Source organism: Haliaeetus albicilla, chromosome 9, assembly GCF_947461875.1.
Source record: "Haliaeetus albicilla chromosome 9, bHalAlb1.1, whole genome shotgun sequence".
Taxonomy (NCBI): domain Eukaryota; kingdom Metazoa; phylum Chordata; class Aves; order Accipitriformes; family Accipitridae; genus Haliaeetus; species Haliaeetus albicilla.
This window is the reverse complement of record NC_091491.1, coordinates 32,867,688-32,883,116: the sequence shown is the minus strand read 5'-3', so window position 1 is coordinate 32,883,116 and position 15,429 is coordinate 32,867,688. Positions and strand designations below refer to the sequence as shown.

The 15,429-nt window shown below is 43.8% G+C and overlaps 1 protein-coding gene across 3 annotated transcripts in view; it reads right to left on the bottom strand.

Annotated features, from left to right (window-relative positions):
* The window catches only part of DIS3L2 (DIS3 like 3'-5' exoribonuclease 2), a 197,026-nt gene that overhangs the window by 98,124 nt on the left and 83,473 nt on the right, over positions 1 to 15,429 (bottom strand). For all 3 annotated transcript variants that reach the window (XM_069792502.1, XM_069792503.1, XM_069792504.1), the window contains one exon: positions 14,372 to 14,545. In XM_069792502.1, the coding sequence (XP_069648603.1) occupies positions 14,372 to 14,545 (174 nt within the window). The remainder of the gene's footprint in view (positions 1 to 14,371; positions 14,546 to 15,429) is intronic.

Sequence of the window (15,429 nt, the reverse complement as noted above, 5' to 3'; positions counted from 1 at the left end):
TACTAAGTCAAGGATTTTTCAGCTTCTGATGCCCAGCCAGCAAGAAGACTGGAGGGGCACAAGAAGTTGGGAGGGGACACAGCCAGGACAGCTGACCTAAATTGGCCAAAGGAATATTCCATACCATGTGACATCATGCCCAGTATATAAACTAGGGGGAGTTGGCCTGGGGGGACAGATGGCTGCTCAGGAACTAACTGGGCATCAGTCGGCAAGTGGTGAGCAATTGCATTGTGCATCACTTGTTTTGTATATTCCAATTCTTTTATTATTATTATTATTATTGCCATTTTATTGTTGTTATTATTATCATTATTATTTTCTTCCTTTCTGTCCTATTAAACTGTTCCTATCTCAACCCATACGTTTTACTTCCCCCCCCCCCCCCCCCCCCAGATTCTCTCCCCCATCCCACTGGGTGGGGGGGAAGTGAGCGAGCGGAGCAGCTGCGCGGTGCTTAGTTGCTGGCTGGGATTAAAGCACGACACTAATGCACAGGTTATAAAGGTAACAGCATCCTGGCACTGTGACTTCCCCTGCCACATACAGTAAACCTTCCTTTAAGTTACTTCACTTAAAAGAGCAAATGGCACTGAATGGACACCAATGGCTTGCTTTATCTGACAAGCGAGCAAGAAAAAGGTTTAAGAGCTTCTTCACAGAGAATGTGGGCTCCTGTTTCAGGGGAACAGATAGCTTATCCCAGATGTTCCGGGCCTGCAACTACAAGCATCTGCCACCCATTGCGAATTGTAGCTCCAGGCAGTTTAAAAATTAGCAGATTGGTTTCAACAAAGTGCATATTTGCAGTCTGCCCTGGAAAGAAGCGAGCATAAATACATGAGTGCCAAATTCTGAACACATTTATACAATGGTAGCAACTAAGGGGCTGCTTTGTTGAGATGTATTTGGCCAGTCAAATCTACTACAGAGGTCAGCGGTGGCCCCAGTTCAGAGAGCCCAAACCTGCGGGGCCGGCGGGGCAGCCCCAGCCTCCCTGGGCAGCGCTTTGTGCACAGCCTGCTGCCCTTCGGGACGCGCTGGCCGGGCTCCGAGCAGCCTCTTAGCATGCAAACTGCAGGCACAGACACAGCTCGCTGTCTGAGATACTTAAACTCACAGATGCAAAGCTGAAGAGGGGTCCAGACAAATACTGATTTAGCACTTCTCACCCGCATTTCTGTGTGCAGCACAGCTGGGATATGTTTTACCACCAGGCTCAGATCTGCTTCTCCTTTAAAACTACTCAAGGGACTTGGACTTGTAACTTGTCACAGGCAGTTTATTCTGGGCACAGACTGCAAGGTGAGGTAAGAAAGTCACTGAGCAAGTAACACAAGGAATGATACTCCCTGGCATAAGGACTCTCCAGAAGTGTTGCAGAGCCGATGGCCAGGTAGTCAATGGGACAAGAGAAGCCGATCTGCAAGGAGAGCTCAAAGTTCCTAGCAGTGAGATAATCCTGGCACACAGCAGTACACCTCGCTGAAGTTTTCTAAGTGAATTCTGCTCACCAGTAACTGCATTATTAAGTGTGACGAATTATATTTCTGGTTTTCAGTTTTTAGTACTGGAGAAGTTTCAGATGGCTATAGGAACTGGGGCTGGCATGTGGGAAAGGAAACAATCCACCGAGCGATGGGACCGCAGTGCTGAGCCCAAGGGCAGCACCCTGCACACGTGCTCCTCCAGGGCAAGGTCTCCGAGGAAGGCATGTTCTCAGCTATCTCCTTCTGCTTTTCCTCCAGCCCTACTGGTATCACCTTTATCTCCAGCACGCTGCAGAGAGCCGCCTCTCGTCCTGGAGAGAACAGGGGCAAGGCAACAAAAAGTAAGGGGAGGAAAGGCTGGGTGTGGGCAGCGCAGCCTGCCCACTGCTCTGCAAGCCGTCCCCTCCCTTGGCACCCACGCCAGCCACTCCTGCACAAACCCCCAGGGAGGACCCTGGAGGCAGCTGACAAAAACCATCTGGGTGAAGAAATAACATTGCTCCCAGCTACGCGGCAAGTCCACCCTGTGAAGAGGAAGGAGCCATTCAGATTCCTCCCCTGACCATACTGTCTGGCTGTACAATACCCCAAAGGCTGTGGCACAAGGGATCTCGGAGAGATCTGAACCCATTTCTGACCATAACCAATCACAAAACCAACTTGCAGTGGGTTGTATTACTAAACCTCAAGGCAACCGTACTTTTTATGCACCTGCTAACAAAGATGTTGCTTAAGCACAAGCAAATAGCCCAGCTACATGCATGCACATTTGCATTGACCACAGATAAATACAAATCGGCAGCTGTCTCCAGCTTCTGGAGGCCTGCCAAGGTGACCTTGTGGGTTAAGGAGCTTGATCATCCCCCTCCTCCCCTTCTTTAAAAGCCCCAAAGGAGCCATCTCTCATTGTCATTACACCTAATAAAAATCTGTTTTATTCATTTCAAATTGTCAAAACATACTTTGTAAAAGTAATGAGATGTTCCAAGTCCACTCATTCCAACATACACACAAGTTGGTTAGTTAAAGGAAACCAGTTTAGGAGATAGAGACACACACAGAGTTAAGATATTTTCTGGTCTTCATGCTCGAAAGTACTAGAGATAAACATGTGCCTTTAAGAAACCCCCAGCACTGATCGAAAATTTCAGTGTGGAAACTTCCACTTTTTACAGGAGCCTCTTTGTCCAAAACATATGTTTAATGCGGGTTTGCAGAGGTGGACTTGCTCTGGCATGGAGTTTCTGTTGATGGAAGAATAAAATCTTTTCTCCCTCCTCCTTGTGGCCAGAGGTTTCATGCACTGGAGTGAGGCAATGCCTGCAAGAGTTTTGGAGGATCAGGGGAACGGCTCACACTAAGCGTGGTGGACCTGCAAGCAAGAGTCAGGAAAGTACATGCCACACAGACTGGCCAGACCCTGCCAGCCCCAGGCAGTGCCCGGAGTACTGACCCAGCCACCCCGAGCCCTGAGGCAGTGACAAGAGCACTGCTAAAGCCAAAGCTTTGGCTCCGTCTGCCATCTTGCAAATCAACCACGTGGGGAAAAAAATTGCAGAATAGAGCACTTAGTTTATTACACAGTAACGACAACGTCAATATATACAGGCTGGTATATCAATCCTAATTTAAGGAAAGCTAATTAAGTGCAGTTTCTCTTTGCACAGCTTAAGGAAGACTAATTAAAGCGGAAAAGCATATCTGAAGAGTAGTTAGTCTTTTTACCTTTAACAGGACCTAAAATAAATGGCTAGTGTGGTGGTAGAGGTAAGATAAGTAGTCTGTTGGTGAGCTGGAATTACCGTCATGGTAATTAAAATGTTCACAGATCACAGGACTGCAACAGCAGTTTGTTTTTCTTTGTGCAAATACATACATCTATGCAAAGGTATTCGCAAGAATCAGCAGAGAAAATACTGTACAGTTGGTGCTGCAAGGTTTGGTACAATATATCAATTTTTGCCAGCTAAACTGTTCAGAATTCAACATATCAGTTAGTTTAGCCATAAAATATAAACACCTACGACACAAGATGATTACAAGTCCCAGTGGTCAGGGCTGTCGTGGTTTAACCCCATCTTCACTCAAGTGGAAGGCTACTTGGATCAAGATGAAGCACTGCATTTGTAAGCCATGGGCTCAGGCTGTGTTAGAGGCAAGGTTTCTCACATGGCCAGTTGTTGGGCAAAGTTTGGGTGCTACCAGTGTGATTTACTGTAAAAGCAGCTTGGTGCTGCTAATGGAGAAAAGCACCAGTTTGTACACAGTAGACAAAGCAGCGCCCTGCAGCCATGCAAGATCCTCCTAACACAACTGGATGGCCTTCCCAGCCAGCAGCATGTGGATGAGTCAACTCACCTGTGGAGACACAGAGCCCAGATTTTCACCACTCTAACAAATGCCAACAACTGTGAAAGAACAGTTCAGAGAACTGCAAGTACCCACTAGAGCATCCAAAAACCCTCAATGAAGCAAGAAGTTGTCCTTACCAGCTGAAGTGACCATTCGCAGGAGGCAGTGTCCTAAAGAAGCAAATATGAACCAGCTATTCAGGAACCAAGGAAAGCAGAGGATGGAGGAAGGACATCTCGGGCACCGTGAGTACAAATCAGCTGGGCAGCCTAACTGTGTCCATGCTTCTGTGTGCTGCAGATCACCACCCCTCCTAGCCCTGGCTGCCACCACCAACTCAAGCCACTCAGACTGAAGCCCCAACTTTGCCATTTGCCTGAACTTGGACTGCTAAGGGCAGAGGTCATGGGCAGAATTTAGACTGTGAGGTCTCACGAGAGAGAAAGAGAGAGCTGGGTGCCTCTGTAAGCAAACCAGAGCACCTAAGGAAGGGGCTGAGCAGGGAACCACCAAAGGTCTCCCAAAAGGAAGCCCAGACACAGGGGAATAGAATAGAATAGGAATAGAATATTTCAGTTGGAAGGAACCAACAACGATCATCTAGTCCAACTGCCTGACCAATTCAGGGCTGAGCAAGTTAAAGCATGTTATTAAGGGCATTGTCCAAATGTCCATAGGCCCTGTCAGAATTAAATACTGACAGGCTTAGGGCATTGACCACCTCTCTAGGAAGCCTGTTCCAGTGTTTGACCACCCTCTTGGTGAAGAAATGCTTCCTAATGTCCAGTCTAAACTTCCCCTGGTGCAGCTTTGAACCATTCCCATGTGTCCTGTCAATGGATACCGGGGAGAAGAGATCAGCACCTCCCTCTCCACTTCTCCTCAGGAAGCTGATAGAATTAAGGTGCCGGAACTTAATTACCTTATTTACCTCCCCATCCCGACTCTCTCCTAAGGGCAATTTTCAGACTGAAGCAGTCTCCTGCAATGTTTACTGGTCATTCATGAAAACCAACACATCCAAAACAACTACAAAAGAGAACAAAGAACACACCAGAAGCCACAGCACCCACTAGCCTGGAAAAGGTGGCCAAAACCTGCTGCCTGTGAATTCCCAGCACACAAACACTGTACGACTGAAGATTCAAGCAGCTCAGTGGCTACCCACACGCTGAGCATCCTGCCCTGCCCCAGGTTCGATGCTCACAGCACACAGTCCCTCAAGTCAGTCAACGACTCCTGAAGCACCAAGCTAAATCTTTTGCAGAAGTGTTAGCCTATTTCTAAAGACCAGACTGCTGCAGCTGGAGGTGAGACAGTAATGACCATCATTTTGTTTATTAAAGTTTAGGCAGTGCAAGCCTTCTTTAAACTTGAGTATGCCAGTGCTAAGACATTTACAGTACAAGTGACTGCATGTCTAGACACTTGCAATGCATTTACATTCTTCTAAGGACTCCTTAGATTGTCCTGTTCTCTCCACTTTGTGAGTACACACAATAGCCTGGTGGGAGTGAAAGCTCAGCCTCCTGGTTTACCCTTATTAACTCCAGCTCAAAGCTGACATTTTAAAATTAAGCACAGCAAAGGCACTTTTAGAATCTTTAAGCTCTTCAGGTCATTTCTAAGACCCTGCTGAGCTCCATCTTGCAAAAGTTAAACAGACATTATTTCTCAGAGCTGGAAACAGTTGGTTTAATTTGGGAACAGGCATCCTAGAGCTGTCAACTTACTCCAGTGCACACTACTAACATTTTTTCACATAACAGTCCAATTGTTATGGCAACGACAAAAATCAATCTCGTTCTTCAATCACAAGTAAACCCAGCTCAACCACGGTGTCTGCACAGGTTTGTTATAAAGTGCCAATAAGCATGGGACCAATTCCACTGATGTTCATCACTCAAATGGGAATGAAGTACTCTTTCTCAGAGAGAAATTTCAGAGAACAATCAGTGCTTGAACATTTTAGAGATTTCAACATCCCACTCCTAAAGACATCTATTACATGTAGTATCTACCACATTTGTCACACTTGATGCTGGCAGATTTTAGTTAAAACCCTAGGGTGGCTCCTTCCAAGACAGATTCTTAAAAGGAATATATTAAAAAATATGCATGCAATAGAAGTACCCTGACAAATCTCTGAAGGCACTCTGAATGCCCTGTAACACCGACAAAGATACTTGACACATCACAAAACTCTTTTTGCATGGTGCATAGATTTCAAAATGAAATTAAATTATAAAATAATTGGAAGCAAAAACTGCCCCATCCAAACACTAATTGTTATAAGCCCCACAAAAATCCAGCACAGCATAAAATGCACTGAAAGCCTAACTTTCTACATCAAGTCAGTACTGTTCTTTTTAATTTCTCTGTGTTTATGTTTTAGCTAATGTCCTGTTCTGGTTCAGAAAACAGACCTCGGTCTAAGAGAGCAGCTGAAAATGAATCCTGATGTATTACACATCTACAACAATAAACAGTTACATTTTCACCAAGGACTGCTCACTGGATTGCCGAACCAGAATCAATTATTCCTTCTATATATTTACTGCCTCCAAGTAAGGAGGAAGATGGAAAAAAGAGCACTGCAGTCTTGTAACGTACCTAAATGGCTTGAAAAGCCAACATATATATAAATGAGATCAGAGTCTCTGAGAGACCAAGTACCAGCAGTATTTCCTACAAGTCATGCTGTAATTGTGCCACAAATATAATGAGGTCTCTGCACCACCACTATCCCACGCAAGAAGGTGGAGTGTAATTGAAAATGCACTTGCATTATATAAACTACTTTAATCATAGATGCACAGAGCTAGAAATGGAAGAGACATTAGGTCATCCAACCCCCATAGGTCAGAGCCGGACTACTCATGACAATACATTTGCAAGGACTTTCTCCAGTATAGTATTAAGCATCTTTAGTGATGGAGTTTCCAATACTTTCTTTAGCAGTCTAAGCTACAGTCTATTTTAGGTTGGAGAGGAAAGGTTTCCTCTTTGTTTTAACTTACTTGTCCTCATAACACCCTTTTCTATCCTCCCACCACCTTAAATGATTCTCATTTTTTCATTTTGGTCCACATATTTTAACTATCAACTACTATTTCTTTCACAAAATTCTAGTTCCAGTGTTGGCAAATACACATTGAACCTTAATTGAAGGTTAATCCTTCCTTGTAAATCAGTGCCTCATCTCCCAGAATATTTTTGTTAGTCTTGCCCAGACTGCCCCACTTCTAATACATGCTGTGATACCTCCAGTACAATTCTGCCTCATATACCTGCATGTGTGCCACCTATACTATGAATTTTTTTCTGAGAATAACGTGGGGACAAGCATCCAATCACCCAAAAACTTCAGGGAAGATGGACAGGTCAAACATTCTTCAGACGACTCCATCGGAACAGAGCTATGGGGAAAATGTTGTTCCTTGTAATGGCCAGCCCGTCCTAGTGATCAGTGATCAGCGCTGAAATACAACAGCGGGGACATACTGCCTCACCTACTGAAGAAGTTCTGGGTTTCTTCATCTACAGCATCAGAGACAGATACCTGGTTTGACACCAGGACTTGGTCCTTCATCTCCTATCTACCCCCATGTTATCTGACCTGTAGCAAAAGAAGGCCACCAGCAAAGCACCGTGATATCAAGGAAAGTGGCAGTATTTGGGACACTTGAACTAGGCCACTTAACATATATAAACAGAAGAGGATAGGGCACTTTCTTCTGCTTATCAAAAGCCCACCTTGTGAGCCAGTGGAATCCAGTAAGAAATGGACACTAAGATTTTATCCTCATCTCCCTCTGTTATTCTCTCCATTTCTCTCCATAAAATAGGCAGCCAGGCAGGAATGAGACTATGTATAACAACCTACTTGAAAAAGTTATTACTGTTTTCCACAACTAAACAGATTCTTAACTAAGCAAGCTTAGTTTTGATGGCCTACAAGATCAGAACACAATAATCCTGTCCAACTACACACCACCAATTCCACTTGAAGCTGCACTTCCAATGACCACACGTGCCTTCCTGTAAGGAAAAACACCAGTGAAGTTGCCAGTGTGTCTATGTACACCAGCCACTGGTAACATGCATCATTTTGTACAAAAAAGTGTCACCACAATTGCTGTAGGTATAGTGTAGTAGAAAATGTTATGAAAACAAGAGAGAAGGACCCAAAGAAGCCAACCAGAAGCAAGGAGCTGAATCACATCACTCTGACAGCAGCACTGTATTTATTCAATTTTACTTACTCAGCTAACGGGTGAGGATGGAGCTAACGTGAGCTCTCCTCACCGATCCAAGAAGGGTACCATACCCCAGACTGCTTGGACACCAGAAGTACCCAGAGCAGGCACAGCCATCATCACGATCTTCTGGAATCAATCCTGTTAGAGAGGGACTAGATCTGATATCCTTAGACACCACTGAGTAATCCTTTGTATGCCTCGTATCTCCCTATGGAGAACATTAAATTAGTCACAGAACGGCTCAGTGAGAGGGCAGAGATCATAATCTGGCCCTGTTTGTGTCTCCACTCCATGCCAAGATAACAGTCAGGTCTGTAGCAATGTTGCTTATACATTTGCTAAACAAGTCATTTCTCAGTTTCCATCAGAAACCAGAGCATTTTTACATATCCTATTATAGCTGAGTAAGTCTTGCTTTACTTAACACTAGTTTTTTGTAGTGGAAAATCTCCAGGAAACAAGCTGTTTAATGATGTTTTATCTGACTTGCACTCATTTCTAATGAAAGTCATCCACCTGCCTTGAAAAAACATCTGTTTCAGAGGCTGACTGCTCTCCTCCAACACCCCTTGCACAGCTCAAGGCTGCCATTTTTACCATCACCTCTAATTTTATCAGCCAATAATCTCCTCGGGCATCTACAGCAAAGATCATGCTGTCAAACCTTTACTATAAGCACTGCTAATCCCTGTTACCAGCTGTAACACTCCTGAAGAAAGAAATAAATAGTGGGCAGGACTGCAGTGCAGGTACTGTCCTGCTGCCAGTGCTTTCCAGTTACAAACAGTGCTACAGACCTTCCCTCCACAGTGGACAGAGACACAGCAGAGCACCTCCACTCTCCCTCCCTTATCAACCAAAGGAAGGATGCTTGCATTTCTGATGGGCAGCCAAGATTACAATTTAGCCTTCAATAACTTGGATAGCTTTAGGTCAGTTGCAATTGAGGTTACAGGCTGAAATACCAAGATGCAAATTTTAACTGAAAGCCATGTTGCATTAGAGCTCTTTGCCTACAAGAGCAAAGTTCATTAACTCTGCCCTGCAAGGGAAGCAAGTCAGCATTAATTGCCTCCTGCCAACGCAGTGGATCCTTGCTGTCCCCCAGTCTGATGCCATCCAGGCCTTTTAGCCTCGTGGGAGGAATGGACAGTTATGCTGCCATTCAGAGGGACGTCAGCAGAGAAACAGGCTGATGGGAATCTCATGAAGCTCAAAGGGAAAAGCAAAGTCCTGCACATGGGGAGGAATAACCCTGTGCACCAGTACAGGCTGGGGACCAACCAGCTGGAAAGCAACTTGGCAGAAAAGGACCTGGGGACCTGATGGCCAAGTTGAACATTAACAAACAACATGCCATTGTAGCAAATGTGGCCAACTGCCTCCTGGGCTGCATTAGGAAGAGTGTTGCCAGCAGGTCAAGAGATGCAGTCCTTCAATCCTTCCCCTCTACTTGGCACTGGTGAGACCACAGCTGGAGTGCTGTGTCCAGTTCTGGGCTCCCCAGTACCAGGAAGACTTCAACGTACTGGTGCAAGTTTGCTGAAGGGCCTCGATGATGACTAAGGAATTGGAGCATCTGACCTACAAGGAGAGGCTGAGAGAGCTGGGACTGTTCAGCTTCATGAAAAGAAAGCTCAGGCAGGGAATCTTATCAATGTGAAAATATACCTGATGGTTGGGAGTAAAGAAGACAGAGCAGATTCTTCTCAGTGGTATCCAGCAACAGGACAAGAGGCAATGGGCACAAAATACAGGAGAATCCATTTAAAGGTAAAAAACACCCATGTTTTTACTGTAAGGATGATTGAACCCTAGGCCACGTTCCTCAGAGAGGTTGTGGAATCTCCATCTTTGGAGATATCCAAACCCCAAACGGACAGAGCCCTGAGCAGCCTGCTCTAGTTGACCCTGCTTTGAGCAAGGAGGTTGGAGTAGATGATCTCCAGAGGTGCCTTCCAACCTCGTCCATTTGGTGATTCTTAGGAGTTCAGAGCTGCTCAGTTGAAGTCAGTTAGTTTCTGCTCCCTCAGACCACATCCATCTTGTAGATATTCAGAGTTTCTTGCCACAGCACCCTTTCTCTGCTCAGTATTTTTAGCTCATTGTTTTGTGTTTTGCCAGCTGAGAAACTGCAGTTTGTAATTTTACCTTCAGCTTCATATTTCTTCTTAAAAGTGAATACAATGTCCTGTTTATAATAATAAAATCACTAGTTGGCAGGATGACATCAAATGGAAAAAGAGAAAGCAACTGGAAAATTTAGAGCAAGCAATTTTGAGTGCCAAGTTTCACATTTGTAATAGTCCAGCGGAGGTCAACAGGCTCACTTATTATTAGGCAAATGGTAAAGAAATAGATATCCTCAAGTTCTTCCATGTTAGACTATATAAACCATCTCCACTTGAACAGGCTCTAGCACTTTCCAAAAGAGTGATGTTACACATTTTCCACAGTAACACCAACAATGGAAGACAAGCAAAAGGCAGAACTGCTTTGCAAAGAATGGCCTTTTTTCTCTCTCCAATATTTAGGTTTTTGTTTCCCACTATGATTGGACTTTCCTGGCTTTAGTTTCTTGTCCCAGTTAAGCATTAAAGGAAACAAAAAGATATGAATGAAATTAGAAACATTTGGAACAAGTCTTAGAAATAGCTTTTGGGTTTCTTAGATTCCTGGCTACACCTCTTCAAACGGCCTCCTCCTCCAGTCCCAATCTCCTGCGCCCACCTCTGAATTTGCATTTCCTCCTTTGCCCTGATCCTTCTTCTGTTCAGGGGCTATATTTTGTCCCACACCATTGAAACACTAAGTGCAAAGCAAAGCAAACAAGGAAATTAAAATTACATGTTGAAACACTGGAAAAGACTGGAAAATGGTTGAAACTTTGCACCCATCAAAATTTGTCTCTATGACACTAATACTCCAATGTTTCTCTAAAAGGAGAAACCAAACACTTCTCAAACTTTTAATGAAAAAATACCAATTCCAGTCAACCTGAATAATAAAATGAGAACTCTGGTGCTATCTGTATCATCACATTTAAAGTTTCTGGAAGGGAAGTTTCCTCAACCACACTATTCTGATACTTTATGAAAACTTCATGCTCTCTAAAAAATACAACTGCAGTATGCAATGCCAACACCTAATACTTGCCTAGTATTTTTCATTAGAAGTTTTTGGTGCTCTTTACAAAGAAGTAAGCTGGAAGTGCCCATGAAATACTTGCCTAATTTTACAAATAGATAAACCCATGCAGGTAAAAAGCAGATGTCCATAGCAAAACTGTGCACTAGTGGCAGAGAGTTAAATCAGCTAAAAGATTTCAAAGCCATCCACGAGGTTTGGATCTTTTCTGCCTTAAGTAATATTAAAATATTATGTAAACCTTTCTTTGCGTGCCATTACTGGAGAAATGAGAAAAAAAAGAAAAAAAAGATCTTTTGGAAGCAATTCTGCACAGGCTATGTAGGTGAGATCACAGTTGCTATCCAAACAGACTATGCATGGCAAGAACAGGCTTCCTGTAAAACTGAAAGACTTGCAGGAAGATCAAGGAACATATTTACAAGATGGCATGGACAAAATATCCTTCCCTTCTCTTGCCCAGCCTCAGCAGCTTGGTGAAACACATTGTCTCACTTTCATCTAAAACCACACTCACAAATGCCTCCGGTGCAGAACTTCTACCTCTGTGCTCTACACACTGACTCACAAACAGACCTGACCACATTTGGGACACTGGTTAGCAGAACACAGAAGTTACCTTTTGAGGAGGAAAGGGTCGTTTCCCATGATGAAAGGAAACAAGGACAAGTAATCTCAGGAAACACCCGAAAACCCAAGACTTTGCTCATGTCTCAGTTCCAAATCCCAAAAGCTTAATACATGACACTAGAAAATTTACAGCACTGTGTTACAGAACTGGGGAGGATTTACTAGAGATGAAAGTATTTTAAGCCAAACTCTAATATGTGTTTACTCTAGTCAGGTGAGCAATGTGTAAACAGAATTAGGATGAGCTATTTAGAAGTGTTAACATGGCTGTTTCAGGAGAGAAGATGAGTCTTTATTTCACTGTTATTTATCTTACATTGTACTCTCAGAGTACTGTACAATAACCTGGGGAGCCTGAGAGATCAACATGCACAAAGTACAGCAAAGATGGGCACTCACAGAGGCAGGTGCCGTTGAACACGGTGTGAGGTCCCCTGGAAAACAAGGCACAACTCCCGTGTGCACCCAGACCAGATTCCCAGGTTCAGCTGTCTTCTTCTGGATGCCAGCCTGGGCCAGTGTGTACCACCTATTTGTACGACACTGCACACCACACTTATTGCTGGCAATATGAAAGCTAATATTTTATACCAAGTTAAAGCCGAGCTACCTTGGGACTTGTCAAGAACAGTCTCTCAAGGTCTGATGGGTGTGACTAGAAGAGATGGTGGCCAGGTCTCCAACTGCAGGACTCCACTCAGCTACATTTACTAATAAAACTCATCTTCTTCTGGGTAGACAAACCTCTCACTGTGAGGAAATGAAAAAGACGACTCATCTGTATTTTACTTCCATAACTAGAAGTCTCATGTTATCTCCATATGTGTTTAAACCACAGACTAGCTAGTCAGTGGTGTGGCAGTTGACATTAAAAGGATTAGTAAATTAAGCTCAAATAATTGTCTTAAAAACTTTGACTGTTAAATGTTTATATTTGAGAGGATCAAAAGGAAATCTACTTTGTAGTGTGCACTGTGGTTGGGAAGGGGCAGAGAGGGATTTAAATGGCTTAACTGAAAAACTGTTATCACCTTGATAAGTCCCAGTGTAACAATTCAGCAACAAAAGCAAGAAATGCACTTGGAATTTGTTTCCAAAACCGATTGTCTGACTGGAGACAAGTCAAGCTCTTTATTTGCTTGAAAGAACTTGGTCAGAAGAAACAGAGAATGCTACTGAAATGTAGTCAAGAATATAAAAATGAGCACTTTCCAGTGACTTCTGAACTGCAGCATTATCTTTTTTTTTTAAAGCTACTTGAAGCCTACAGTCTGGATCTGGTATCTGAATGTTACCAGTAGTCAATCAGGAATGTGATTCTCCCCTGAATTATTCCATTGTATGGCAATGGAAATCCAGTAAACCTGAAGCAAGTAAGGACGTTGCAGGCTACAGTGCAGAATTACATCTAAAGTAACATCTGGAGTCCGGGTACAGATACAAATGCCTGCAGTTTATCATCTTATCTGCTCAAATTGCTAATGTCCATGCCAATAACACAGATAAACTAAGAGGGAGAGGAGCTTGTTACATATGTGCAGGTGCTTGTACCAGTGCAGTGTCTTGAGGAATCAGGCTCATGGGGCTGTTTCACCTCAGCAAGAAATATGCAAGAAAGTAATGAATCTGCCAACTGAGACAGGATGCTCTAGCATAAGCAAGGGTGGGAGTGGAACATACCATATCATCTTAATAATGCATTTATTATTTTTCTTTCTTGCACCTTTCTTTATTGCAAAGTGAGGTTCTAAACAAATTACTTTTCTTTTGTCTTTAAATCTTTTCTAGTGAAGACATCTCTGAAATCTGACACTTTGAAGCATAGCAAATCCACTAGTTTTGGGTAGTCCAGCAGTGTCAGACTGTCTACCACCCAACGGACCATGGAGTTCCTGAAAGCTGGTGGGAGCATCACTAAGTTGCAGGGATGGCAATGTGAGGTAGGCGGACAGCAGAGAGTTGCCAGGCTGCAGGGAGGGACTGCATTTGCCAGCTGCTAACCTGATCAAGAGCCGTCATAAACTCCACATGACACTGGTTCTTCAAAACAGAGAAAAATGTTGAGACTAGACAGAAAAACACAGGACAGTCTCTACCTGTGCTTAAGTTTCAAACTAACAATGTCCAAGATCATTTGATCTGCCAGGCATTCAGAAAATCTCTGCTATAAAACTACCACTAAAATACGTAATACATTCCAGACAAAAACGTAAAGCTTTCAGATTAGGTGCCAAATACCAAATTTTCAGTTTTCAATAGTTCTTTTGAGAAAAAGCCTCTTTGCCTCACAAAATACTTCTCCAAATAACTGATCTTCTGGGATTGTAGGTACTTTCAAAAGCAGTTTCTTTCCATGCTAGCACAGGTAATGTGTAATATGGCACACGTAATAAAGTCAGTGCCTTTTCAAAGTGTGATGAAAGCAAACCAAAATAGCACAACCCTGCACCAACCCAAGAAGGAGTGTCAGACCACGCTTTTTGTCATTACCTTAAATCTCTTCTTTTGGCCAGCTCTCCCAGTGAGATAACCCAGGGCAGGCTCTGGGGAAGACATTCCAGGGCTTTGGGGGAAAAATCAGAGAAATCCACACCGTACTCTGTCAGGATCCCTTCCGTTTCCGGCTCAATCTCCCCGGCCTGCCCAAGACTTTTGGCCAACTGCCTGCAGAAAGAAAGAAAAGGATGCTTTTTTTAAGTGTATAATTACTACTGTCATGTTGTTACTGTCCCCGCAGAGATGCTGCTGAGCCCTCAAACTAACTCTTTCACCCATTCACTTCTCCCTGAGTTTTGGCAGAGGACTTTGCAGGAATTCAGATCATACCATGACTTATGTCTGCTGGAGATGCAAAACACTAGCCAGACAGTACCCTGGGCTGTTTCATGCATCTCATTTTAAGGAGACATTTTATATTATTACATTTTTGCGGAGGTAAGAAAGTGTCATATTTTAGAAGAAAATACATCCAACAGGGATAAGAAAAGCACAGGCCCACACACAGGCAGCTCTAACTTTACACATGGCTGGTTCCCTTGAGATCCTCCTTCCTCTCTTCATCACTGAAAAAGGTGACTCACCCCTACTACCCGAAATGGAGAACAGATTCCCACCAGATCCCAGGCAGCTCTGCAAAAGACAGCTCCCAAGGAGCTCAGCACACTGCTTTCCATCCCAAAGGATACACATCTCTGCCTGGGCAAACTGATGACCTATGAAGACAGAGGTGTGAAGAACCCTTACTGCCTTCCTTTCAGGAGTCACACACACCCACATGCCCACAGATTGTCTTTCCAACCATTTTCTAGGCTCTTTCCAGAACCTAAACATTCCCAGGAGTTTGTCCCTCCTCTCCTAGCTAAGCAGAAGCCTCTGAACCAGGAGCTAACTGGAGAGGAGCCAATGATCTAGAAGCAAGTCATAGACAGGGGAAACTGTCCCCCACATGCTGATAGTTTTTGATGAAGTATTCTGCACATGTGTGGATGAGGCTGCTGCTCTATTATGCTTAGAGAAAGTTTCCATCTGCTCCAGTGCAAACCCCAGTA